Source organism: Lampris incognitus, chromosome 2 (assembly GCF_029633865.1).
Source record: "Lampris incognitus isolate fLamInc1 chromosome 2, fLamInc1.hap2, whole genome shotgun sequence".
Taxonomy (NCBI): Eukaryota; Metazoa; Chordata; class Actinopteri; order Lampriformes; family Lampridae; genus Lampris; species Lampris incognitus.
This window is the reverse complement of record NC_079212.1, coordinates 21,401,404-21,428,172: the sequence shown is the minus strand read 5'-3', so window position 1 is coordinate 21,428,172 and position 26,769 is coordinate 21,401,404. Positions and strand designations below refer to the sequence as shown.

Below are 26,769 nucleotides of genomic sequence, written 5' to 3'. Positions count from 1 at the left end.
TTTAATGCTAATATGCAATTTTAGGAGCATTCAGGGAGCGGCAGGTCTGTATCTTTTTTCTCTCACAATGTTATTAAACTTAAAAAATCCAAAACCGTCAAAATGAAGGCCTTGGTCGTTCGAGTGTTAAAAGTTTGCTATTGCAGTTTAAATGATGAATAGTGTGTGTCAGGTTAAAAAAAAGATGACAAAAGTAATTACACTACTATTATTGAAAGTGCGTTTAGAGATGCAAGCGCATGGGTTATTAACACAATGGGTTCTCTTTCATAGCATTCATTTCGATGTCTCACAATGGGATACGCCCCCTCGCGTATTCACAGAAGCACTTGTACCATTATGCCAGCCCTGATTGGCTGGCCGTCATGACATCTGCGTCAGGGCCCTGCGCCTTATATATGACTGACGCAGCGACACTCGCCATTGAATCACCTCTTGCTTCAGAAGCAAGCTACTCTCACCTGTGGCTAAGCTGACTAGCTAAACTGTCCTCAGACCAGAGCGGACACCTCTGTCGCCAGGTGCTAGCTGCTAAGATACTGGTACGACTGCCTTCACCATAGGTAGGTTTTTACTCTGGCCTGTCCCCAAACAGCGGAGTATTTTTGCTTCTACAAGCTAGCTAGCATGTTGACCTGGCTACTCTGAGCAAGCTGACGATAACTGGGAACCTGCAGTCACCTCACCTCACCACTGTTGGACCTAGCTAACAAGATCATCACTCCAGATAATTATTCTCCCTTTAGCACACCAGCTAAATGGATACAGCTGCCAAGCTGCTTCCCACCTTGAAGCAAAGCGATTCCGCCTGCCCGTACACCTGCGGAAACAAAATTTCAAGCAAAGACACACACCAGGTCTGCTCTGCGTGTCTCAGGCTGGAACACACCTGAGCCGCTGTCAACAACCCCAGCTCGTGTGCTCACTGCGTTCGCTTCACAGCTAAGAGCCTCCGCCGAAGACTACCCTATTCCCACCGGTCCCACCGGCGAGGAACCCCAGCTCGGTGTGGTTGAGGAGGATACTCCCGAACCAGAGGTTCAACGCTGGAGCTCGACACTTGACTTGCTGAACCTGCTAGCCGAGCCACCCCTCTTGTTGGATTACGATGGAGAATTAGAGGGTGAAGATTTTCTGGTGTCGGAGGAGGATGACAAGAATAGCTCTTCCTTCGTTCCCCTGGCACAGACTCCCAGCTCTCCATGTCTGTCCGCTGCTGAAGGCGAGCATGAGGCTGTTTGCATCAGGGCAGAACTCACAGTGCCCACTGTTTTTCTCCTTGCATGACCAGAGTGCACCGTTGGGAGTGGATGTGTTCCACTATATGCATTTCCCCCACTGGCCTTGATTCCCCCGACATTGTTCAGGGTGCGGGAGAAGTGTCTTTCCCTGATTTTGATTGTTCCTCACTGGCCATCCATGCATTGGCTGGCGGAAGTGAAGCAGCTCCTCTGCAGTCACCCATGGCCCCTCCCGCTGCGCAGAGACCTCCTCTCTCAGGCGTGCGGGCAGATACTCCACCCCCACCAAGAGTGGCTCGCCCCGTGGGCCTGGCCCGTAAGTGGTTTAATTTAAGACATACCGGACTATCACGGAGTGTCATTAATATGATTCAGAAGGCCGGAGCATTATCCACCAGGTCCCTTTATGACTGTAAGTGGAGAGTGTTTGAGGAATGGTGTGCTAGTGCACAGGAAATTCCCTTTCAATGTTCGGTTGGTGCAATTTTGTCCTTTCTACAGGACCTGATTGACAAGAAGAAGGCATTTTCTACTGTCAAGGTTTACTTGGCTGCTATTTCCGTTTGCCATGTTGGTTTTGATGATAAGCCGGCAGGCCAGCATCCCCTTGTTTCTCGGCTTATGAAGGGTGCACAGAGACTGTTACCCAGCTCTAAGCCTATGTCACCCTCCTGGGATTTGACTGTAGTTCTGGAGGCCCTTACCAGTCATCACTTTGAGCTACTGAAACACATAGACATGAAAATATTGTCTCTTAAGGTTGCTTTGTTGCTGGCTTTGGCTACGGCTAAGCGTGAGAGTGATATACACGCTCTGTCTGTGCATCCTGCTTGTATGTGGTTCACCCCTTGTAACCTTGGGGTGACCTTGAAGCCTAATCCTGCTTTCGTCCCTAAAGTGGTCAATCCATGCTTGCCAGTGGACCTGACAGCTTTTAAGCCACCCCCTCACAGCTCTGCGGAACAGCAGCAGCTGCATCTGTTGTGGCCAGTTTGCGCTTTACACACTTATGTGGAGAGAAAAAGGGCCTTCAGGAAAGGGGATCAGTTGTTTGTGTCCTGGGCTAAGCCCCACAGGGGCAAGCCCATCACCAAACAAAGACTTCTCACTAGATAGTGGATGCTATCATGCTGGCTTACTCCAGCTAAGGCCTTCAGGTTCCAGCTGGGTTGTGGGCTCACTCTACCAGGGGTCTTGCGACCACTTGGGCCCTGTTTAGGGGGTCTCTATCCAGGTTATCTGTGCTGCAGCTAGCTGGTCATCGCCCCTCACATTTGCAAGGTCTTATAAGTTGGACGTTACATCTTCAAGCCTTGCTCGTGCTGTGCTGAGCGTGGGTTCCTCAGTGGACCTGCCTCATTCACACACTTGTTCGTGTGTGTGTGTGTGTGTGTGTGTGTGTGGGAGGGGGGGGCTGGTGGTCAGTCATTGAGATAAACTTGTCTGGCAATGAGTCGCCATATCCCATAGTGAGACATTGAAATGAATGAATGCTATGAAAGAGAACTTTAGGTTACTTCCATAACCCCGGTTTTCTGAGTAGCATGAGTGAGATGTCTCACCAGACTGCCCTTCTTGCTGCTGGGGTAAAGCGAGAAGAGGTGTGCTTGTTTTGAATGATGAGTGACGCTGCGTCAGTCATATATAAGGCACAGGGACCTGACACAGATGTCATGACTGCCACCCAATCAGGGCTGGCGTAATGGTACAAGTGCTTCTGAGGGGGCGTATCCCATAGTGAGACGTCTCACTCTTGCTACTCAGAGAACCAGGGTTATGGAAGTAACCTAAAGATTTTCTTCTATTGAACCATTCAAAAGATTTAAGTTAGATTACTTTTTCAAATGTTTTTCATGGTCAGTCTTTACATTTCCAGGTTTAAAAAAGGTCACAAGCATAAATGGCTTGATCCCATCTATGCTATGGAAATCCAAGCAAAATTTTCTGATCAAACTTTCCCCATACCTCCACAGAGAGCTGTAGTTGTTTCTCAGTGAGTCCAGTGGAGGCCATCTTGGTGTCAGTCTCAATACTGCTGGCAGCAACCCTCTGCTTCCCTGTTGATAAACCAACAAACATGCACATTGTTCTCAACTCGAACCACATTTGGAATGTGAAAGCCACACTCACACATAACATTTGACCCTGTTATTGTCATTTCTATATCCCAGGCTTCACCTGTGGAAGTGGTTCCAGTGGATGTTGGTATAGAGGCTGCTGTAGATGAGGAGGTATGGGAGGCTGTTAGGACAGTCCCTGAGGTTGAGCCCTGGGCTGATGCTACCACAGGAACCCCTGGGCCTGCTGCAGTGGCCTGAACTGAGCCTGCTGACGCTGAGCCCTGGGTTGCAGCAGGGGCCGTTGCCCCTGAGCCTGCAGTTGTACTGGGGTTAGCAGCCTGTGGGGCAGGGTGCCCACTAGGAACCTCCATGGCCTTGTTGTCAGGCAGGGCGATGGAGATGAGGGACAGCAGGCGCAGTAGCTTCTCAGTGAGCAGGGAGCTGCGTCTGATTACAGGGTGGGAAAGCATGTTCATCAGTTGGCCCAGTGGGGATGCTTCCAGACTGAACTGGGCTCCCTCCGCCTCTGCACTGCCACCCAGAGGCACAGTCTTCATGGAGGCTTTTCCCTTGCGGCTCACATTCATGTTGTCCAACTTAACCAATAGGTCCCAGAAGTCGGTGGAAATACCTAGGGACTGAGGTGTAGCCGTGCAGGAGCCTAAGGAGTTCTGGGTGCTGGAGAAGTTGGAAGAGGTGTTAGAGCCGGGGTTGTTCTGGGAACCTGACCTGGAGCCCCCACAGCCACCCCCTCCCCCAGATGAGCCTGAACAGAGACGTGAGTCCAGATCAGAGGAGGATGATGACAGATCCTTACAGCGCTGCTGGGTGAAATGGCTGGGAAACACCTGCACAAAGACAGAAGAAATTAGGTCCCACATGACCAGGATTTTAACCTAGTTGACAATTTAGTGATTGTAAAAATTAGCTATCAAGATGACAAGTGTCTTGACTCACCTTGGCCAGTTGAATAAGTGTGTCCAGTACATGTCGACAGACCACTGGAGCAGCCTGTGGGTGGATATGTACAGTGGAACCTCCACCCCCGGCACATGTGACCCCTGCTGAAGCACCAGACACACCTCCTCCTAACGACCCGGGTCCAGCTGACCCCCCAGCAGCGTGGCGGTCGGCATGCTTCCTGCCTGTCGCTCGCTGGATCTGGAAAATGTTCGTTCGGCAACCTAGGGCTGCGTCCATGGAAACAGAGAGCCAGGAGAGCTGGCTAGAACTGCGAGACTCTACCCTATTTAATAGCTCTAAGGAGGAGGATGTCAAAGAGGAGGAAGAAGTGGATAGAGAAGAGGTGGCTGACCCTTTTCCTCCACAACCTCCCTGAGCGCTCCTCTTTCCACGAGAATCTTCTAAGCGTGATGTCTCAACACACACCTCGCTCTCGCTGCTGCGTTGCAAGATAGACAGCAGGCTGCGGATGACCCAGCCACGAGTCTGTGAGTGGTAGCAGAGGTTCCTCAGAACACGGTGTAGACGGCTGGTGTTCAGCTTGGGCTCATCCACAAACAGCAGCACCAGCAGGCAGGACAAGGCCTCGTGGTCCAGCAGCAGGCGGCCGCGCAGACGAAGTAAAGAGTCCACACTGGAATTAGATGGTCTGGAGAACCCCCCCAAAAAATGACTAAGACTTAAAGAAATACGTTTTCTTGAAAATACATGGTGCTAATGACAAAAAAGCCAACCACCTAGTCACTCACTCCTCTTACCTGCTGTGGTTGGTTCCTCCACCCATCTGGAAGGTTCCTCCTCTCTGCACGGCCAGACGGGTATATTGGACCCCGCGGTTGCTCCCAAGCCGGCTGGTGAAGGCTGGTGAGCGCAGAATAGCTGACAGGGCTGAAGATGAGCTGTGGCCAAACAGCCTCTCGTGCATCAACTGCCTCTGCCGGGCCTCCTGTTCTCTGCGCAATGCGGCCGCTTCAGCAGCGATGTCAGGAGGCATGACAGCCAGCACGCTGTCCTCCATGTCCTCCAGGACGCTGCGTCGGAGTTCTGAGGGCAGTGTCTGGATGAAAGTGACTGGGTCCAGAGGGGTGTCTCCCTGAGGCGGCTGTTGCGCTAGCTCCCGGCGTTGTTGCTCTGCCCGTTGCTGGGCTAGCACCTGTGGAAGCCACGAACATGGCTAAACTTAATTCATACAAAAATTGAATTGAGTAATTACCATTTACCTACTTTGAAACTCCATTTGCTTTTTAACTATCAAGATTAAATAACTTATTACATTATAAAAGACCCACATATAAGTATATTACATAATAGAACATCTCATGTTGGTTCTCTCACCTCCTCCTGGATGGCGGGTGGAAGGGCTGCCAGGAACTCAGGACTGACTTCAGTGACCCCAGGTCCTCCCAGTACAGGGGCGGTGGAAGTGGGCAGGGTTGAAGCAGCAGGGGGACGGGAAGGCGGTCTGATACCCAGCTGATTTTGCAGTACCTCACGACGGATGTCCTCAGGGAGAGCAGCCAAGAAAGAGGGATCCACACCCTCCGGCAGACTGATGCCTGGCAAATAATTAATATGCAAAGAAAATAATATGCCCCAAGAAATAAATAAATAGAAAAAACAGAGGGGGATAAAGAATGCTAGTGCAATTAAATTTACCTGCCAGTGGGTCCTCCTCCTCATTGCTTGTGGATGGGAGGGGCTCCTCTTGGATAGCCTGGGATTGGCTGTCAGCACTGTCACTCCTGGGCATGGTCTCACCCGGGGATGAGACAGAGGTGGAACTTAAAAGAGGGAGAGATTAGTCAATGCTTTGTTAATTAATAATGTAATAACTTACATTTTGTCGCTGATGTGTTTAACTATTATTTTGGAAGACAACTCTTGCACTCACCCAGTCTCTGCATCTGTCTGCCTGTCAGTCAATCCACTGTCCCCACTCCCAGACAGCTCTTGAGACAAGTGGGCAGCCTGGGTAGGGTTGGGAGCAGCTTCTTCCTGTGTGGCAGATGCAGGGCTACTGGTATCCATTGGCGATCCCTCCAGTTGTGACACACCCACTGCTGCAGGCTCCGAGGTTTCCACAATGTCCGGACTGAGGGAGGCTGAGAAGATGAAAACGTAAACTGACTTGATACAGCTCAAAATATGGCCAAAACAAGTATGGGTTATAGCGTAATTCATAATGCACATTTTTCAGAAAAATTACAGATGTTGGCTACCAGCTTGGTCAACATCACTGCCAGTAAAGATGCATGCCCTTACTGCTGGTCAGTCTGTATAAAGAGAGTTTTCAAAGTTAGTCTACCTTCCCTGCCTCCATCCAACGCTCCTCCTTCAACACCACCTCCTCCTCTCTCACCGATTGTGGGTGCTGGGGACATTTCCATCTGGGATGCCTCCGCTTCACTGCTGGGCCTATCAGCTGCTGCCAAGGTTGGGAGACCTGCCCCAGCCAGAGCGGCCAGGGAGTTTGCGTGCGACTCAGCCAGCAGCAGGTCAGCGATTGGCTGGTGGACTTGCTGGCTGATGGCGGTCTCCAGAGAAACTAGGGCCTGTTCATGAGGAGCAGGCGTGGTAGGAGTGACTTCTCCTGATGGGGGAGCAGTGAGAAAGCCCTCTGAAACCCTCGGTGGGTCCAGACATGATGCTGTACTGCCTTGAGCCTGTTCACCCTCTGTAACAGACACAGAACAAAAACATGTGATTTCTATGAAGACAGTTGGACTTTGTTTACTCTAAATATTTGAGGTTTTATATATTTATGCCAATCTTTTTCGATCAGCTTTCAGTAAACCAACATTTATTACAATGTAACAATTCTCATAATTTATGTCTTTATACATGCTCAATAATCCAGGTAAGAAAATCACAGAAAGTTGAATCGATTCATCTGGACACAACTTTTACTGAGAGAGAAACATTTCATCGCTCATCTAAGTGACCTCTTCAGTCTCAACTGACTACAGGTATCCCTACCCTTATAAACAATACAGTGGCATAACGACCGAAAACAATTGGTTTCATATGCAAATTGCCACGAGCATTAACTAGAGTTTTCAATGGCCATGTGTACTATTCACAAAGGATTTGGGATTTCAGCATTGTAAGATGGCAACAGATGTACTCGGTTCTGGGATGGTTGTTCCCTCCTCACATACATGGCCTCTTTGACACCCCATTCAAACCAGCGTTCCTCCTTATCAAGGATGTGCACATCCTCATCCTTGAAAGAGTGGCCACTGGCCCATAAATGGGTGTAAACTGCAGATTCCTGGCCTGAAGTGTTAGCGCTTCTGTGCTGTGCCATCCTCTTGGCTAGCGTCTGCTTGGCGGTTTCCCCGATGTACAAGTCACAGCAATCCTCTCGGCACTTTACAGCATACACTATATTGCTCTATTTGTACCAGGGGACCCGATCCTTGGGGTGGACCCATTTCTGGTGTAATGTGTTTTGGGGTTTGAAAGCAACTGAGACGCAATGTTTGGAAAATATGCATCTCAACTGTTCCGACACTCCCACCACATATGGAATCACCACTGGTTTACGCTTAGGCAGCTGTTGTCCTTCTCCTCTCATTGATCAGCTGGTGCACTGTTTGGACATCTCCCTGGCTTTGATAAACGCCCAGTTCATACAACCACACTTAACCAGGGTCTGTTTAATGTGGAATTTCTCCCCTTCCACGGCCACTGTGTCAGTGGGGACATTGTCAGTTCGGTGGTACAGTGTCCTTATGACTCCTAGTTTGTGCTCCAGTGGAGGATGCGAGTCAAACCTTAAATGCTGATCAGTATGTGTTGGTTTACGGTAAACATCAACAATTAAATGCCCCCCCGACCCCATCACCAATTGTGATTTCACAGTCTAAGAAGGCTAACCTGTCATTATTCACATCCTCCCTGGTTAACTTGATGTGGTTGTTCAAATAGTCAATGTGGTATGCCCTGAAATTTAATTTTAATCCAGGTGTCATCCACAAATCTGAACCAATGGCAAGGTGGTGTCCCTGGATAGGACATCAGAGCCCTCTTTTCCACTTCCTCCATATACAAGTTGGCCACTATAGGCGAGACCGGGGAACCCATAGCACACCCATGCTTCGGTTTTTAATGTTCACAGCAATTTGCACGAAAAACTGATCATTTTCTTTCATTATGTCAATGTATTGTTTATAAGGGTGGGGATACCTGCAGTCAGTTGAGACTGAAGAGGTCACTTAAATGAGTGATGAAACGCTTCTCTCAATAAACGTGTCTTAATGAACCGATTCAACTTTCTGTGACTCATAATTTAGTTAATGAATTCAAGTTTATCCTAATTGAGACAAGTCTGAAATCTGAATGTAAGCAGGAATTGCATAAAAACATGAACAAAGAATAACACCATTTCTACAGATAAAATCTGCTTAAACTTTTAAGTTTTCAACATATATTGAGCACGTAAAAATACAAATAGCTGCAATATCACTAGGTGTTACTTTTTCAACAGAGACAGACATGATGTAGAGGGCCTACACTGAGGAAGGCAGTAAGTTGTATAGTTATCTCCTTAACGGGGTGCACAATCCTGATCCCCAACAACAACACAACTTACTACCTCACCACAACATAGCCAAAATGAAAAAAGGGGAAAAAAAAACAACAACAATAATCACAATTGCCAGTAAATTGATCCAATTACAGTACTTCCCGGACTACAAGCTGCACTCAGCAAAAAACTTGTTTTGAGTAAGTCGCTTAGGTGTATAAGTCGCACTTATACGGTGAAACCATATAAATTGAATGACCATAGAACAGACATTCCAATTCAAATTAACGTAGCAGGATGGTCAGAGCAGCGGCCATCTTTATTTGAACTGCTATCATTACAAAGAGTTGTGACTGTTGTACCGGGCCAACTTCTGTACAAACCGATTTGGGGCAAGACACTTAGTTGAAGACTCACTGAAGTAAGGTTTGGCAGTAACGACCAAACGAGCAGTGGAGTAGTAGTACGAACATTTACGGCCCCACTGACTTGTGTTAGCACCATAAAAATTAACATTCGCCATTTTCTTTTGAACTACTCAAATGACCACAGCAACGTCTGCACTACTCTCATTCAATTTCTGTGTGGTACAGTATTTTCAATTGAGTCGCAAGATTAAACAATGCCATCTAGTGGCCTTGATTGAAATGCAGCGTATTTGTCTGACAAAATTTCACTGTGGAAATCGCTTTGGAATACAAGTTGCAAGACCCGCCAGGTGAGCAAAAAAACAGTGACTTATAGTCCGGGAAATACGGTATGTGGTAAAATTGTACAACATCTTTTAAAACAAGTGCAATAATAGTGGCAGTTCTGCTATTAAGACATTTTCAGTTTGATCATCACCTACACCATTTTGCAAGTAAGACGATCTTCAAATAGTAACAGATTAGGTTACAGAGTTGTTATGGCATCACCGTAAGAAAGACAGTAGACTGTATAGTTATCTCCCAGATCTGGTGTGATCCTAAAACTATACAAACTACTACCTCATCCCACAGCATGCGCTGCTGGCTGCTTGACTCTGAGAGGCCATCACTGAGAAAGTGTCAATTCCAGAAAAAGTTAGGGTAAGTATGTAACGGCCTTATTAACCAAAGAACTCACAGTATCAAAAGTAAAAACTTTCCAAAGTGACTGTACCTGCAGTGTTCTCTGCACCATTAACCGTCCCTAATCCAGAACCCTGTCGAAAAGGTTATAGACACATATTACAATCAATAGAAACTAAATTATAAAATCCAAAGGTTAATGTACTCATGATTCAATCTCTGTACAGCCTTTTAAAGTTGTAAGTCTCCTGACCTGGAGGGTCTGTTCCCTGGCCTCTTCTGCACCGGACGCTCTCCTCTCGTTCTGCTTTGCTTCTTCCTCCTCAGCTAGCTGCCGCCTCCTTTTCTCCCTGCGCTCCTCCAGCTCCTCATCTCGCAGACTCTCCAGGTGCTGCAGGATGGGTACCTTCACCACTGGCGGAAGCAAAAAGGAGATAAGTTTATATTTGAATTTCTTTGTATTTACATGCATCATTGAGTGAAAACAAGACCCGGTTAATACCTAATATATTGCTGGACCGCGACTACATTTATTAAATGGCTGTTTTTGCATGACTATATTTAAAAAGCAGCTATTTTGACATCAGTTCCGTGAACAGCCGATGGCGTAATAGAAAACTGCTTGTGCGGCCAATGGGGAAACTCCAACATGGCCATCCAACCAATGGTGAAACGCCATCACTCACTCAGGCATTCACTCTTGGACAACCGCATCTGTACGACTGGCTCTGCTGTTGCGGTCCAGCCAAAAAGTGTCTATGTCAGTTTACCTGCTACACAGTCGTGCATACTCTCAGCATCTAGTACTTTACACTCATCTGTCCATCTTGTTAAGGCAGTGGGAATGCTAGAGAGGGTGCCTGGACAGAGAAACAGATACATTTGTCAGAAATTCAACTTAATAGAAACAGTTCTGATATAAAGTAAATGGTGCGTCTTTTACATCGATAGGTATTGTAATTGATTCTCACCTGCTTGCCCGCCAGTGCTGCTCTGTTCATGGAAGAAGTCATCTAACAACTCATCATCAGAGCGTGCAATGATGTGCACATCTTCATTGCCCACCAGGAGGCGTGCACGGCCACGTGACTGCAGGGGCAGGGAACTTGACAGCTGCAGGATGTCTGCTGCTGCACTTGGGCCCAGCAGTCTGAGCAGAGGAGAGGAGGGGAAAAGTATGTTAATAAGCATTATCACTCAAAACCAACAGACCTATCTCTAACAGATGTTGGTGTTCTGTCAGAAACACTCCAGAAAGACAAGCTCTTACCTCTGCAGGATGAGTGGGGGGTTGGGCTGCCTGTTGCCGGGGTAGTGGACATGGATCGTGTGTCCAGTGTTGGCAGTGAGCTGGCGCAATGTGCGCTGGCTGCGGCCCATGCCCTGCGCCAGGCGGCTGCTGGCGCCTGCAGCTCCCAGGGTAAGGGAGCTGTGGTCAGCATGGCGCACCATCAAGGGGTGGGAGCTGGGGATGTTGCCTGGGGAGGGAGGGATGTCAGCTGATGGAAGAGCACAAAAAACAACAAAAAAAAAACAAACAAAACAAAACAAAAAACAGTAGGCAGACATTAGGGGGACAGCTCACGCAAAACCCCGAGTCATTAAAGTTAAGGACAACTGAAGTACCTGTAAATCTATAACTAAGTTTGTTTTATTCTTTAAATTGTGAATAATCTAGTTAATTGATCTGGCTAACACGCTTCACAAAATGCTAATAATACAGGGAGCTTGCTCACCCGTAGTGGAGAACATGTTGTCAAACTCTATGATGAGGTCATCATCCCTGTCAAACCTCTCAAAACGTATGTGGGGTGCGGCATTGATGTCTGGAAAGTCCTCATCAAGCTCCATCTCCGAGCCTTCATCATCATCATCCTCATCTCCTTCTTCATCATCCTGAAGGAAAATTGAGTTATAAGGCTTTGATCTACCTTTACCCAAGACTTACTAACGGCTCTGCATTCTGCCTTCATATATAAAATATACAGAGACAGAGTGTATGTCAGATATAAACAGGGAAGTGCATGGAATTCGGAGATTTGGGGCAGATGATTGGAAAATGTCTGAAGATATTAGAAATTTAATGTAATTTGTGTTGCACAAACATCAGTAAACACATGTGGGCTTGTATGAGATAGAGGGGAAAAAAAATGTTGAAGTGACCAGTATCACGGAATATATATATATATATAATAATAAAAAAAAAACCAACTAAGAAACACAGCATCATCTGCTAAATTCAAGGCAATGCATTATCATTCCAGAGCATCATATATTGATGTTATATGATGTGCAAGGTACCATTCACCATCTGTACAAAGAAATGCAGGATGTTCAATAGATTCCGATGTTCAACCTGCTGTGGCAGCATTTGATGCCTAGAGGTCTTTGAGCTGATGTAGGCAATATTTCTTCTTGCTAGTTTGGCCTAATATATAAATATTAATGACATACAAGTTGGGTAGTGGTTAGGTTTAGTGTTAAGGTTAGGTAGTAATTATGTTTTGGGTTAAGGTTAAGTACGTTGGTGAATGTCACTACCTGGCATGTCTCTATACAGATGCAGAAGGGTACCTTGTGTGCCACGTCATATATCAAGACTTTGGCAAAAAAAGTCAATATACGACACCGTGGGATGAAAATGGTAACAAAAAGACACTTTAATTCATGCTTTTCCCCCCCACTGTTCATCTCTTATGCAAGCACTTTAATTAAAGTGACCCAAAAAAGCCATCTTGCCCTTTTTTCATTACTGTAGTTGATTACATAAATGTTCTTAAAGTAAAAATGGATAGAGATAATTCCAAAATGAAAAAATTTTTTTTTTTTGAGAAAACCAAAAATGAGAAAAAATAAAACTAAATGGGAGGGGGGGGCATTTCCCGATACCTGGTCCTCCTCCTCCTCTTCTTCTTCCTCCTCCTCTTCATCCTGGCTGTCCTCGTCATCATTGCTGCCACTGGAATCTTCCTCCTGCGTGTGTTCCTCGTCCTCTGGCTCCAGGATATTCATGGAGTCTAACAGAGATACCAAACCAATCATTAAAGAGAAATGTGGCATTGCTTTAAAAAACAAAAACCCATTTCTGCTGTAAACATCTTACCCTCTCGGTTAGCCTGCAGAGTGGATGCCTGACTAATATTGGAGGGGGCCTCATCCATCAGCACGTCCTCTTGTGATTCATCCTCACCACTGCGTCCAACTGATTGACAGAAAAACAACAAATCAGTCTCGGGAATCAAGCTTCCCTCGTCTTGCACGGTCTAGCCACATTGTCCCCCCTCACAATGATGAATCTAGGAAGCAGGGGCTGCATCTTACCTATGATGGTGCTGTTGACAGTGCCAGCATCTCTCTCCAGCAACTCATCAATGAGATCAACTAACTCGTTCTCTACCTTCACATGCAGAAAAGGACACAAAAAACTGCTGTAAACACTGGATATCTTATGTTAGGTAATGGGAGTACATCCAGAGGTGCACATAACTGGTGCGCAGCACATGCGTGGTCAAAATAAATGATGCGCAGCATATAATACGAAAAGAAGTGCTTTTGTGTACAAACATTTCTGGGACACCATTATTTACTGAAACAACAAGATTTTCTCCATATATCACTGGTAAGGTCATTATGACAAATGTATCAATTTTAATAATCCACTGTTAATCGTGCAACTTTTAGCCTTTGTTCTTGATTAAGTTGATGCAGTTTTTTTGTTTTTTGTCCAAGTTAGCAAAGTTAACTGTTTAACCTTGAGCTCCAGCAAAGTTAGCTTACGTTACAACTAGCTTAACGTTATATTTTTTCTCTGGTTTTAGGATTTTCGTCCATTCATAAAAATGTCCAAGAAGCAAGCTACATTAAGTAATTACTTTGGTGTTTCACCACCTCCAAAGAAATGCCAGACTGAACCTGTACATAAAAAAAAAACCATGTATTCGCGGAAAAGTGGCTGCAGGAAGTAGCCTGGCTCCAAACAGATGACAACCGCAGAGATGTGGTGCAAAATATGCCATGAAAATCCCAATCTCGCAGATAAAAGCAGCGCCTTTTATATAGGAACAAAAAACTTCAGTCATCCAGCTTTTGAAAAGCGTAAAGAGAAAATGAACTTAGTGCAAACTACTAATAACAGGTGCAGCCAGGATCAGAAATCCCCTCACCCTCTTGACACATGGCAGGACAAACTGAATGAAGAACAGCATCAAGCACTAATATTTTTTCTGTTCGCCTTTCACAAAGCAAAACATGCATGCCCGATGCATTCACATGAGGAGGACATTGCGCTTCTCAAGAGGCTTGGAGTTAATGTCAGGAGTGCACATCATTCACAAGAAGGGGGGACCCGCATCATGCAGAGCATTGCACAGACAATCAGTTTAGAATTGAGTGACAAATTGAAGTCAGCTGAATTTTGGGGCATGCTCTTTTGATGGATCAGAAGACATAACACAAGTGGAGCAAGGAAATTGTGTACATTGTGTCTGTGTCTCACAACGGAAAGTTTACTTCAGATTTCCTTGGATTAATTAATTTGGGTGTGAACTGAGTGGCACAGGACAGCAGCAGCTCTTCCATACTTGTGGTTTAGGGGATCAGTGGAAGACAAAGTTAGTCTTGGTGTGTACAGATGGAGCAGCAATCAACGTTGGAGTTTACAATGGGGTCGTTCCCAAATAGCGTCAGATGGTGGCAATCGGGGATTCCCTTGTGCATATTCTGTGTATTGTCTACACCCTCGAGAGCGGCACAAAGTCAGCTGATTCCATGGTACCATACTGTGAGACATTTAATCGCTCCGTTGTCAAGTTGCTGAGCTTTTATTTACAGAGAGGGGACACAAAAAGAACACAACAACTAAAGAAGATATGGTATTGCCTTTGTGAAACTAGGAAAGTCACAACATCAGATGGTCTGCATGGAGGCAAGAGACTCCGTTGAAAATATGGAGGCTATTACCTGCCATTCAAATTCAAATGGCTACAAGTGATGACAGTGACCTAAAACATATCTACACAGATTGTTGTCAGTGTTTCCTAACCAACATCCTTGACACTGGAAACATTTTACAGTTCACCTCCCTCAGGTTCCAGCAAGATAAATTGATTATTGGTGAATGCAAAGATGAGCTTATGGTCGCTGCTGGACAGCTGATACTATTGCTTGACAGTGAAGGCAAGTACAGGAAAGACACTTTCAAATGCTGATGCTGACAGGGATAAGGCTGATGTATTGAGAGGTCTCATTCATGAGCTTGAAAGCAGATATGAATCCCTTAAGTCATGTGATCAATTTTTAATCCTTCAACTTGGCCTCAAGAAATGCAAGACCACAGTTCTGGCAACACAACACTTACTAACATCCTCCAGAAATATGAGGCCAGCTTGTCTGCTGACAGAGACTCCACTGTAAGAGAATGGATGTGTTTAAAGTAAGCAGGAAAACGTTTCACAGCCTCCTCTGTGTATGACTTGGTCAACACAGTGAAGATAAGTAATCCAGATAGTTACTCCAACATTCATAAAGTTCTTCACTGTTGTCCCTTACACTGCCCTTGAGCAGTGCTGCATGTGAGAGGGGATTTTCACACATCTCAATATAATAAAAAGCAAGTACAGATCCTGCCTGTCAAGACTCTCGCCTCTCATCCCTGATGCACATCCACTTGTCTAAGATGACAACAGACTTTTGACCCGAAGCCAGCTGTTGACTTATGGATGCAAACAGCTAATCGCAGACTCAAGCAGGGGGAAAGAAGTAGGCCTACATCTTCATCTGCCATATTCGAAAGAGAGGAAGACAGTGAGGAGCAGTCAGGAAGGTAGTGATGACGACAGCTTGTAGGATAACCGTGCCGCGTACAGACTGAGTACCAATCAACATCTCCAGGTGCTCCCTTGAGAACCAGATCAAAAACGTTATGTGCACCCCTGAGTATATCATTTGAGTTGTGTTATGGGTATAATGCAAGCCAGTTACCTGCATGGCCTGTGTGCTGAGAACTTCTGGCTGACCAGCAATGACCACTGTATCTCCCTCTGTCTCTCCATCCATCAAGTCACTGTCAGTGCCCTGCACCCTGTGGCTTCCTTCTACTGGCTCCGCCTCACCAGGCTCCCCTGGAATAAGCACCATACATCAAAAGAGGATATACTTTTGACTTGTTGCATCCAATTATAAAAAGGGTCTAAGAAGGTGAGTGTGTGCGTATGACATCTGGATACCTTGGTCCTGAGTGTTACTGTTGCTGTCCCTGGCTGTGCCCACTGTGTCATGTTCAGCCTTGTTCTTACTAGAGCCACTCTTGCCTCCAAACAGACTGCTGGGCTGATTAACAATACGGGACAAGGTCTCCAGAGGCTTCAGGGCAGCATTCACTGTGTTGGCCATGTTGGGACTGAAGCACATGCAAAAGGAAGGAAGGACTGTTGTGACTACCAGTTTATGCAAATTTCAAATACTATGAATTCATCATAGCTAGATTTTAGAGTTAAAACCACTTAATGTGCCTTAACAAACTGGATTGAGTGAGATGTATTCTACAAGCAATAAAGCAAGTAAGAACTAAAGCAAGTGAGAAAGCAAGAAAGAAAGAATTCCTACATATATAACGACTTTGTTACTCTTTGTCTACCTTGACAGGTCCAGACTGTGGGGTACACGGGCTAAGTCATTGACCAGGCCCTTCTTAAGGAAAAGGCGAATGATGTTATTCATGCCGTTGTGCTGAGTTTTGGCTGCCGCTGTACTGTAGAAGCTGGAGGTGGAGGGACACGACTCCATAATGGTGCTGATGATGCACATCACCGCCTGAAGCCTGGAGGGGGAAAGAGATACAGAGTACAGAGAGTAAGTAGGAGTGTGGGATGAGGTTTTGCATATGGCTGTATCTCACTTGTGACTTTGACTGGCAGCATCAGCTTACCTGGCATGTTTTTCTGTGCCCTCTGCCATAGCTAGTGCCCGACTGAGGGCAGCTTTCACCTCGTTGACTAGGGCTACCTGGGCATCAGTGCCTGTGCCAGCAGCAGCCAGGCTGGCTAGGAAGAGGCGTGCCAGGGCTGGGGTGTCTTTGTCCTCAGAATTCTGAGTGTGGGGCAGTAGGTGGTCAAGCACAAAGGCCAGAACACTGCAGTCCTGTGGGATAGGAACAAGAGAATCAGTGGAACTTCACTCTTTTTCAAAAACTGTAGCATTAAGATGTAGTGAGGCAAGGAATGAAAGCATGATGGAGCTTAAAGTTTGTTAAATCACCAACCTCCTTGATAAGCTCAGACTGCCCAGCAGTGTAGCAGTAGGAGGCAATGAGTGTTGCAATGCCCACATAGGAGCGCACCAGCTCAGCCAGCAGTCTCAAGATGGTGGAGGTAGGCATCAGAGGCTTGCTGGCCTTAGCCTTTGCAGCTTTACCCTCCTCCGAGCTGACACCCTTTTCTCCCTCCTGCTCCTTTTTCTCCTCCCGCATCTCTTCTGGTGTGGAGGCTGAGGGAGGTGGGATGACAATGTGTTCAGACCAAACTGTTGTGATGAGCATACTCTTAGGAGCAAATTCTAATACTTAAAGATGATAATCTGGTTATGAATCTTTATGATCTCAATCTCACCCTCTCCTTGTGGAGTGCCAGACTGGGAGGACTCAGCCACACTTCCATCAGCAGCAAACACCTGAGCCTGTGAGGAAGTAACATGCATCCATTACTACAGAGGAGAAGGAGACGAGATGCTAAACAGCATCATCTCATCCAGTGCTAATATAACCAGCATGGCTTGTAGTGGCAGCTCACATTGATATGGAAAGCGGACTGTGAATCAAAGTCACTGCCCTGTCGGGTAAGTCTGTACTGCTGGTAGACATCATCACCCACATCCTGCAGGATCTGGCAGAGGTCCTGGCCACCAGGCACTGCAACCGTGCGCTCCTCTGGTCGCTCAGCTGTGACACAACCACAGACTTTGTTAAAGTTCATCAAAACTGTTGTAGTCACAAATAAATCTAATATACAAACAGTTCTGAAAGAAAGTCACATGTCTTACATTCTTCAGGTGCATGGTAGGCAGCCAGAGCATTAAGCATATCATAGATAACCTCCTTGATGGTTTCTGGGATGGATGGCAGAGGGGATAGTTTGAGGGGAGTGGTCTTCACCAGCTGCACAGCATTGGGCCCCTTGATCCGCATGTTCTCAAACTCATCATCAGATGCTTTAGGAAAAAAGGGGTTGGAAGATAAACACAAAAATGTCAACATATAAAACAAGTCTGTAAAACCTACTTACCACAAACAAAATGGTTTAGAGTATTTCTATAAACCAAAATACAAACATCATCAAAAATAAACCAGAATAGGTTGAAAAGTCTAAATGTACCTGTGCCAGCTCCACGGGGTGCAGGAAGGGCTATACGAACACAATTGTTGGCAGTTTCAGCAAAGCACTCAGGGTTGCGGCAGGCAGCAGGACCCAGAACACGCAAAATGTAATTTATCTCTCTGGACCCAAGGCTGCCTGACACCACACCTGAGGTGGTGCTACCTGCTCCACTAGTCACAGCAGATCTCACCACCTATACAGAGCAACAGATAGGATCAAACAAATAAATGCTGATGAACAGAACAAAGCGACTGTTTCAAGACATTAGGCCTGCTCAAAGTCGATAGAACACCTCTAACCTTCTCCATGGTGTGCCTAAGTGTGGCTGGGTCCTCAATGATATGTCTGAACAGTAGGGTGACCAGTGGGGTAAAACCATTGAAACCTGACCCCTGCGTCAGCCCCAAGATCATGCGCGTGCTCTTCAGCTCAGCAAACATCATGGCGTAGTGGTGGGTGCGAGTCAGACGCAAGCAGAGTCGCAGTGTGGCATGGAGGGTGTCCGGGTCCACAGGCACACTGATCATGCTGACGCAAGCTCGAATGAGAACAGTGGTCATGTCTTCGGTCAGACCCTGCACCTCAATATCAGGGTCCTGGGTTTGGTCAGAGTCCAGGACAGCTGTGGGGCCAGAGGAAGTCTCCTTCAATGGGCTAGAGTCCTCCTTAGGAGCACCCATATCCACTCCTGCCCCTGACTCTGCTTGAGAAAAGGCTAAAGATTTGTATATGTAGACAATTCTAATCAATATAACCAGTGTCATTTTTACTTATTGGTTCAGAAATTTACTTTTGATAAAATACCTGAGTCAGTCTGGGTCTCCTCTGACTTGCTCCTGTCTCCCTCTTCTCTCTCAGAATCTGTCATGCTGCCAGTCTTGGCAGACTTTGGCATGCGAGGCACTCTCTGGACTGTAAGCATCACCGGCCTTCTGTTCCCCGTCTCCTCATTAACCTGCCAGGCAGAAAGATGAGGTAGATCAGATCCCATAACATGTAAAACAAGAGATTTTACTTTGTATTTAACAAGGCAAAGCAAGTTTATTCACATAGCACATTTAATACACAAAGGCTAATCAAAGGCATAAAAAAGACATTAAATAAGAGATCCAAAACAACATAAGAAATCAAAGAAGAGATTAAAAGTATAAGAAAAAATAAAAAGAACATGAAATAAAAATAGAAATCGAACTAAAGAAAGAAAGAAGGAAAGAAAGACAGAAAGCCACTTTATTTTTGTCATTGTACAGTTAACAATGAAATTTGTTCTCTGCATTTAACCCATCCTATTGGAAAGGAGCAGTGGGCAGCTGCAGCGCCCAGTTCTTCTTTCCATTGCCTTGGTCAGGGGCACAGGCAGGAGTATTAACCCTGACATGCATGTCTTTTGGATGATGGGAGGAAACCGGAGCACCTGGAGGAAACCCACGCAGACACAGGGAGAACATGCAAACCCCACACAGAAAAAGCCTGGGATGGCCTGGGGTTCTAACCCAGGACCTTCTTGCTGTAAGAGAACAGTGCTAACCACTGTGCCACCCAAAAAATGGGGTTAAAGTACAGGATTAGAATGCTAAGTGGGGGGTCGGGGGAATCAAACCAAAAGCATTTTCGTTATGTTTGTGTAGTCTCCATCAGATATTATATGTCGTCCTGCTTGGGAAAGTGTGAACAGTCTATACCTGCACCATAGTGTTAAACTGCACAGTGTATCTTCTACGTCCGGCTGTGAAGCGAACACTGCTCTCCCCAGCCCTCCAGGCTGAGTCAATGGTGCTGTTGTTTGAAGCACTGTAACTGCACCAGCGGCCTGAGCGGTCATCAAACCACCGCCAATTGTTGCCATTTGGCTGCAGGTACTGAGAGAGCAGAAAAGAAAAATGACAAAAAAGGCATACAAGTTGAGTAGTCAAATGCAAAACTTGTACAATTCACAATTCTGGCTTTTTTGTAATTGCTTGATTTCTACCTTGTTCATTTGTGCTCTGCGCTTGGAAGAGACAGCCATCTTCTCATAGAAGTCAATGAGCAACAGCACTGGGGTGATCCATCTGTAGTGAAAGCAGGACAATTTTAAGTAGTGTAACAATCTCCATGACATTTATGGAGATTCCCTGACTCAAATAGTTAAATGTTAAAGGGTAAACCCAACAGTTCTCTACACAGGGTAAAGATTGAAATACCTGTATAATGGTAAGCAGTGCAGTACTCACTTGGGTGTCTGAATGTCCTTCTGTTCTTTGGCAGCTTGCAGACAGGGCTGCACCACCTCAAGCAGTTTAATCAGCAAATCAAGAATCCCACTCTTCTCCACAACTGTGGGACACAACAGCTTGAGCTCCTATAGAAAAGAGGAACACATATGATACTCTGATGTGGGCCTTTATTAAAAGGGTAGAGTACTGCATGAGTGTGTATGCCCATGTTACCTCAAAGAGCAGCGTGAGCAGCAGAATTCGAGTTGCCAGTTTAGAAGCCTGGGGTAGTGTGGCCATCTGTCTGGTCCACTCAGACACCGTCTTTGTGTCACTTGTTGTCAGAGGCACAGCCGCTTTGATCAGCACGTCTGCTGCATCCCACACCTACACAAGGCATACACCATCAGGCTGATGCAAGCACAAGGTGCTTATGAGCAGGACAATATATAGCACCCATTTCCTGTTCCTATCACTTAACACAGATTTTCCCAACATCACTTTTTGCCTGGTTGGAAAATCCCAAACCCTATCATTTAAGAGGGTTCCACTGTATCAATCCACTGACCTGGTCGACAACCTGGCCAAGGATGAGATCTCTGTACTCTGGACCGCTCCTCTTTATGGCTGTCATCAGCAGGTCACAGAGTCGGTAGACTGTGTCGGGCAGCTCATCCAGCAGATGGAAGCAGCCTGGCAGCATGGAGTCAGTGAAGGTATGCAGCTCCTGTGGGTCTAAGGGCTCGGCCTCCATGAAACGCTCCAGACAGCGAGCCTCCTCCTCCTCCGCCCTCTCCCTGGCTCGCTTGTCCTCCTCCTCACGTCGACGAGCTGCCTCCTAAAGGAGAGAAAAGAACAGAGACAGAGAAACAGCTGCTGGTTTAAGTGACCCGTTATTCATTTATGAGGTTTCCTTCAGCAGCAGGTGGTTCAGAGTGTGTGTTTTTGCAACTGAGAACAGTGAGAATGGCGGACCTCGGGGGAGTCCGAGCGCTGCTCCATGCTGACCTCTTGTCCCAGTGACATGGCGATGGCCCTCATCATCTGGTCTTCTTCAGACATGGTAAGGTCCTAGACGCACCAGAGAAGAGCAACACCATCAACTCACCGGGTTTGCTTTGTATGTGTGTGTAGTTGGTGTGAGAGAGAGAGGAGGAGAGCAAGAGACCGTTGTATGTGTGTGTGTGTGTGTGTGTGTGTGTGTGTGTGTGTGTGTGTGTGTGTGTGTGTGTGTGTCTGTAAATGGCCTTACCCTGACGGCTCCACTGAGAAGGGGTGGAGGGTGTGTAAGCAGGTATTCAGTGGCTTGCTCCATAGTGCTGGTGTTAAGCAGGGCCTCCATAGCATGCTCTCTCGAGAAACCCATGTCCATCAGCTAGGGGAGACAGACAACAGCAAAAGGTAAGAACTTGCAGAGAAATAGACGGGGCAAACCAAAGGAAGTTAAGATGTTTTGGCCCAAGGGACAAGAGCCTGGAAGCGAAGTCACAAAGGGCAATGAAAAGTCAGCCTCATTTTATCTTTAAAGCAGGGGAAACATTCCTCCAAACATTCCTTTTCCCCCCTTCACTTTATTTTAATAACAGTTGAGTGGCCTCAGCAACCCATCCTCTTTAATCACTGCATAGCATCCAATCATACCTTACCTCCCCCACCACTACCCTTATCTCTGACCTCAAATGCTTTGAATCCCATTAATCTGATTAAAATTCTTCTCTCAGCCATTTTCTTTCCAAATTAATCCTCCCTCTTTACTCTTTCCTCTCTAATCTTTGCTCCCTCCCTCTCTTTCTCTGAGGACCTCTCCTGTCGGTCTTTTGCCCCCTCTCTCTGATGGCTCTTATACCTGCTGAAGCTGCAGCTGGTGGACCTGTGGGTGCCTCCCTCTCCCTGTTAAAAAACCACTGCAGCCAGGGGTTCAGTTCATGCACAATGCAGGGGAGGATGTTTGGTAAACACAGTAACTCTGTTCTAGTAGTTAATCTCGCTGACATGGCCACTGAGAGATCCAATTATGCTTGTTAAGCCTTGCTGTCAGAACTGCCTATAGCTGGCAATGGCAGAGGAAATGGATACAACAAACAAAAAACTGTTGGCACAAATCCCCGTTGACAAGTAGAACAATCTGTCACACTAAATACAGAAATCTCAAAATGAGAAAAGTATAAATTAATTCTAATTTCCAGGCAGAGATAAACTGCCGAGATAGCCATTAAAAGCTCAAGACAGCTCTCCCCTTACCTGTGTGAGCTGGGCCTGGTTAACCTGAGGCTCTCTGCGAGGAGTGGAGTTGGTGGAGTCATCAGCCGACCCTCCTGCCGGTCCTGCAGAGGCAGTTCTGGCAGCTGCTGATCCTTCTCCTGTTGGTGTGGCTGCTCCAGGGGCCCCGCTGGGAGCCACAGGGCCTGTGGTGGCCCCCTCCTCTTCTGGCCGCACAGTGCCCTCTCTCTCCTTGGCAAGACGCTCTTGTATAACAGGCTCACCCCTCAGGATGTGGCAGAGGATGGCTAACATTGATTCAGCCATCCGGCCTCCATACACCTTCAGAGGCTTCCTGTTCCACAGGCTGCGGATACAATTGAACGCAGCCTGTGGTAAGGAGAGGGACAAAGAGTGTCACTATAGTGAGGGATAGAAAAACCTGTATGGCAGTTTTCCTGGTCACCCTCAACTCAAAAAGTCTAGCTGGTAGTTGGCTCTGAAAAAAGAAGATATTTGTACAGAGACTAACGAAGTCCTTTGTGAGACGTACTCTTATTTAATAATCATCTATTACCACAAAATTTGAAAACGTGCCTTCTGAGTAACAATGAGGAATCGCAGGGCGCTAAACTGGGGCGTGGTGGGGGTGACCCCAGCCACCTTAGCTGGCAGAGAGTGAGGGGAGTCCAGCACAGTGCTAGGGTTCACCATCTTTTCGACCAGCATTAGCCATGCATCCAGGAACTCCCCTGTTCCATCTGGGAGATCGGCATGCTCCAGTCCCTCAGATACAGGCACTTTACCACCCATAGAAAGGGCCCAGTTAAATGTCCTGAGAAGACAAGGAAATAAAAGGCCATTACAGCTGCTCCTCTGTAAGTAAACGGAACATTATCATGGTTTAAACGCTATTTAATAACACAGAATATCTTTTATTATTGGTCCCTTGGCTATAGCCCTTAGAGCAGAAGAAAAGATAGCTGGCATCGTGAGAGGGGGCGCTACCCATAAAGTTTCATTTTATGTGGACGACCTCCTTCTCTACATATCTGATCCAGTAGAATCCCTACCTCAGCTTATAGCTATGTTTCATCACTTAGGAAGACCCTCGGGCTAGAAATTAAACTTCTCCAAAAGTCTGCTTTTTCCTATTAACCAAACAGCGTCAGATATTCACTTCAATAACTTTCCGTTTAAGCTGGAACACCATTCATTTACCTATCTGGGAATCACTGTTACGCGATCTTAACTGAAATAAACCCGTCTTTGACTACATTTTGGGGGTCGTATCTTCGAAGCTTTCTCATATATTTGTTGTAAAACAATTGCACCCAGCCCAATCACTGCCATTTTTGGAGTTCCCACTGAGGGCGTTGACATCGCTACACCCCAAGCTAACTCTATAGCATTTGCCTCACTTCAAGCCCGGAGACTTATTCTTCGCAATCGGAAGTCTGATAAGCCCCCCCATCATTTACAAGTTGGATCAAAGAAATGCTATCTTTAATTCCATTAGAAAAACTCGAGATATAACAGATGTAATCCCTGTCAGAAATTTATGGATGTCTGGTCTCTCTTTATAGAATTCACTTTTGCTAAAATCTTTCTTAGAAACATCAGAATAGATGTCTTTCCTCCCAGTTACAGAAACTACCCTTTTTATTTTAAGTATTAGGACTAGGAATGAGTGATGCTTTAACACTAGAATGACCAAGGCCGTTTTCAAAGCTTAATAACTTTGTGGGGGGAAAAAGATACAGACTTGCCGCTCCCTGAATGCTCCTAAAATTGCATATATTTAAATTAAAACAAGTTTTAGATCAATTGCACATAAATAATGTTATAATAAGCTCTACCTAAAAAGACGGCTCATAATTTGCACGTGATCGTGCGCATCATGTCACTATTTATGACATGTGTTGGTCGCATCATTTCCTTCACGAAGTTCATTGCTCTGTCCTAAAAACACTAGCATGCTCCAGTGCATAGTAATAGTCTAAACTTGATTTTTGATTATGGCAAACATGTCTGGTTCCAGACGCACCATGACTACCACCAAAGCATTGCAGTATTTAAAAGCGTTAAGACAGTGGCGATTTTAAATTGTTTGAAAAATAGTATTAAATATTAATTTTGGTGCCAGTCGTTTCTTAACAGACATGTTAACATATGCAATGCATTAATATCTCAATTGGGTATTTATCTTGAAAGAAAACTGTGGGTAGTCATTTTGACAGCCCACGGTCATTCTAGTAGCTTTTAAGGTCTGGTCGTTGTTTGGGACTGTTTCACGCATTCTTTCGGTTCTTTTTTTACATTTCACATTTTATAGGTCTTGTTACATTTTTCAGATCAGCAATATGTGTTTTCCATTTTGTTTTTCAGGTCACATATTCACTTTTTTATTCTTGCTATTCAAGTTCGACCACGTCTCTCTGAAGTTTTAATTGTTTAAAAATAGTATAGTTGTTAAAATATTAATTTTGGTGTCAGTTGTTTCCTAACAGACATACTAACATATGCAATGCATTAATATCTCAACTGGGTATTTATCTTGACAGAATACAGAGTTTAAAAACCGGCCATCATTTTGATGGCCCATGGTCATTTTAGGTAGGAGTGAAATCCCGGTTGTTCTAGTGTTAATAATTCGGGATAATTTAGTGTGAATAAGTGCCTTACTCATGTGTTTTGTGGATGAACCTATCCGCCGGTACTTAAATATGCATATTGAGATGTGTGGGTATGTATATCTCTTTTATTTGTGTATAAGTACGTGCATATACTGTATATATCTGTGTGTCTGTATGTGTGTGCATGTTCGTGTGCATACGTACTTAGCACTAGGTGTCTGACTATTGAGTGGTTCCAACTGTAACAAACAATTTTAGTTTTCATACATGTTTAACTGATGATTTTGTTTGTCTTGTTCTCTTTTTTTCTCTGATTTGATTGCTTTGTTTTGTTTTTTGGTGTCCAGGGGAAGGGTTGAGTTTTAATTTTTGTGTGTATATTTTCATGAAGGAAAAAAAAACAACCTATAAAAGTAAAAAGAAAAAAAAATTACTCAAACAAGGCGTCATGCCCTCCGGAGCAGAAGAACTTCTGGAGCATGAGGTGGTATGGGTATTTTCTCTCATCAAACAGCATGGGAGACGTGAAGCCCACCGAGCAGATAAAGAAAGTCAGTCTGCGAAAAAAAGAAAAAGCAAGACACTTTTACAGAACGTGTACAATTGCCAAATCACTAACGCATACAGGTTGTTCTGTCTGGGGTTGTTCATACCTAAAGCGAGGGGTGGGGGTGTAGGGTGGGGGCTGCCAGCTCAGGCCCTTTGTGAGCAGCTTGGTAAGGGAAGAGGCAGTAGCACGGGCGGCAGGCGTAGGGGCAGTGCCAGTACTGGTGGCATGATGGGAACGGCGCTGGCGCACAGGGGAGCCCACACACAGTTTGACCAGCAGCCCAAAGAGCTCAGCCAGAGCCCTGCCTAGACGAGATGAAGCTGGAGGTGACACAGTGATAGGGAGGTTAGTAAAAGGTCTGAAGGCTCTTAGGGAATATAGGGAATGTCAATGCAACAATTCACTCAATGAAATGTGAGCGTTTTCCAATCTGCTTCTCTCTTAAAAACACTATCAAAAAGACTGAAGAATAAAGTTGAATATGCTCACCTGAGAGTAGTGGTTTGATCTGTTTGATACGGGTTGCCATAGCAGGTGTTAGTTTAGACTTGGCTTTGGGGTCAGTGTTGGTGGGTTCATCTGTTTCCATGGGGGCCAGCGTGTCCCCATCTAGGCCCATGCCTTCCAGGAGTCCCCCAGCAGATGAATCCACAGACACTGCCTCTGAGTCAGCTAGGGAGGGAGAGACAAAACAATTTAGAACTCATCCAGGCAGTATAGCTCAACACTCTTATATGAGTTAAAAGCAAGGGAAAAAAAATCGAAATTACCAGCTCTCCTAGAGCTAGAGGTGGTGGTTGCCATAGTGCTGCCAGATGGCTTGTCTTCTTTGGGTACCAGTTTCTGCATGTCAGCCTGGCCAAACTCACAACCAGGAGGCAGACTGGAGAAAAGGGACAAGATCGAGGGTTACAGCTATTCATAAAGAGGGAAGAGAGAAGGGGTGTAAGAAATTATCTATACACTTGAGTATCAC

General features: G+C 45.8%; 1 protein-coding gene across 1 annotated transcript in view; it reads right to left on the bottom strand.

Annotated features, from left to right (window-relative positions):
• Window positions 1-26,769, bottom strand: part of huwe1 (HECT, UBA and WWE domain containing E3 ubiquitin protein ligase 1) — a 62,936-nt gene that overhangs the window by 9,302 nt on the left and 26,865 nt on the right. Inside the window, exons 28-68 of the mRNA XM_056302005.1 lie at window positions 26,564-26,676; window positions 26,283-26,465; window positions 25,897-26,113; window positions 25,678-25,800; window positions 23,205-23,442; window positions 22,650-22,997; window positions 21,661-21,783; window positions 21,384-21,479; window positions 20,977-21,246; window positions 20,643-20,795; window positions 20,427-20,554; window positions 20,183-20,264; window positions 19,896-20,072; window positions 19,018-19,168; window positions 18,513-18,928; window positions 18,211-18,406; window positions 17,879-18,046; window positions 17,629-17,777; window positions 17,449-17,515; window positions 17,103-17,326; window positions 16,770-16,981; window positions 16,479-16,661; window positions 16,069-16,241; window positions 15,824-15,963; window positions 13,166-13,241; window positions 12,948-13,046; window positions 12,734-12,861; window positions 11,581-11,740; window positions 11,115-11,343; window positions 10,816-10,994; window positions 10,615-10,704; window positions 10,098-10,258; window positions 9,936-9,978; window positions 6,570-6,938; window positions 6,156-6,366; window positions 5,921-6,045; window positions 5,600-5,820; window positions 5,023-5,417; window positions 4,259-4,913; window positions 3,420-4,149; window positions 3,207-3,298 (exon numbers count right to left, since the gene is read on the bottom strand). Of these exons, the coding sequence (XP_056157980.1) occupies window positions 3,207-3,298; window positions 3,420-4,149; window positions 4,259-4,913; window positions 5,023-5,417; window positions 5,600-5,820; window positions 5,921-6,045; window positions 6,156-6,366; window positions 6,570-6,938; window positions 9,936-9,978; window positions 10,098-10,258; window positions 10,615-10,704; window positions 10,816-10,994; window positions 11,115-11,343; window positions 11,581-11,740; window positions 12,734-12,861; window positions 12,948-13,046; window positions 13,166-13,241; window positions 15,824-15,963; window positions 16,069-16,241; window positions 16,479-16,661; window positions 16,770-16,981; window positions 17,103-17,326; window positions 17,449-17,515; window positions 17,629-17,777; window positions 17,879-18,046; window positions 18,211-18,406; window positions 18,513-18,928; window positions 19,018-19,168; window positions 19,896-20,072; window positions 20,183-20,264; window positions 20,427-20,554; window positions 20,643-20,795; window positions 20,977-21,246; window positions 21,384-21,479; window positions 21,661-21,783; window positions 22,650-22,997; window positions 23,205-23,442; window positions 25,678-25,800; window positions 25,897-26,113; window positions 26,283-26,465; window positions 26,564-26,676 (8,293 nt within the window). The remainder of the gene's footprint in view (window positions 1-3,206; window positions 3,299-3,419; window positions 4,150-4,258; window positions 4,914-5,022; window positions 5,418-5,599; window positions 5,821-5,920; window positions 6,046-6,155; window positions 6,367-6,569; window positions 6,939-9,935; window positions 9,979-10,097; window positions 10,259-10,614; window positions 10,705-10,815; window positions 10,995-11,114; window positions 11,344-11,580; window positions 11,741-12,733; window positions 12,862-12,947; window positions 13,047-13,165; window positions 13,242-15,823; window positions 15,964-16,068; window positions 16,242-16,478; window positions 16,662-16,769; window positions 16,982-17,102; window positions 17,327-17,448; window positions 17,516-17,628; window positions 17,778-17,878; window positions 18,047-18,210; window positions 18,407-18,512; window positions 18,929-19,017; window positions 19,169-19,895; window positions 20,073-20,182; window positions 20,265-20,426; window positions 20,555-20,642; window positions 20,796-20,976; window positions 21,247-21,383; window positions 21,480-21,660; window positions 21,784-22,649; window positions 22,998-23,204; window positions 23,443-25,677; window positions 25,801-25,896; window positions 26,114-26,282; window positions 26,466-26,563; window positions 26,677-26,769) is intronic.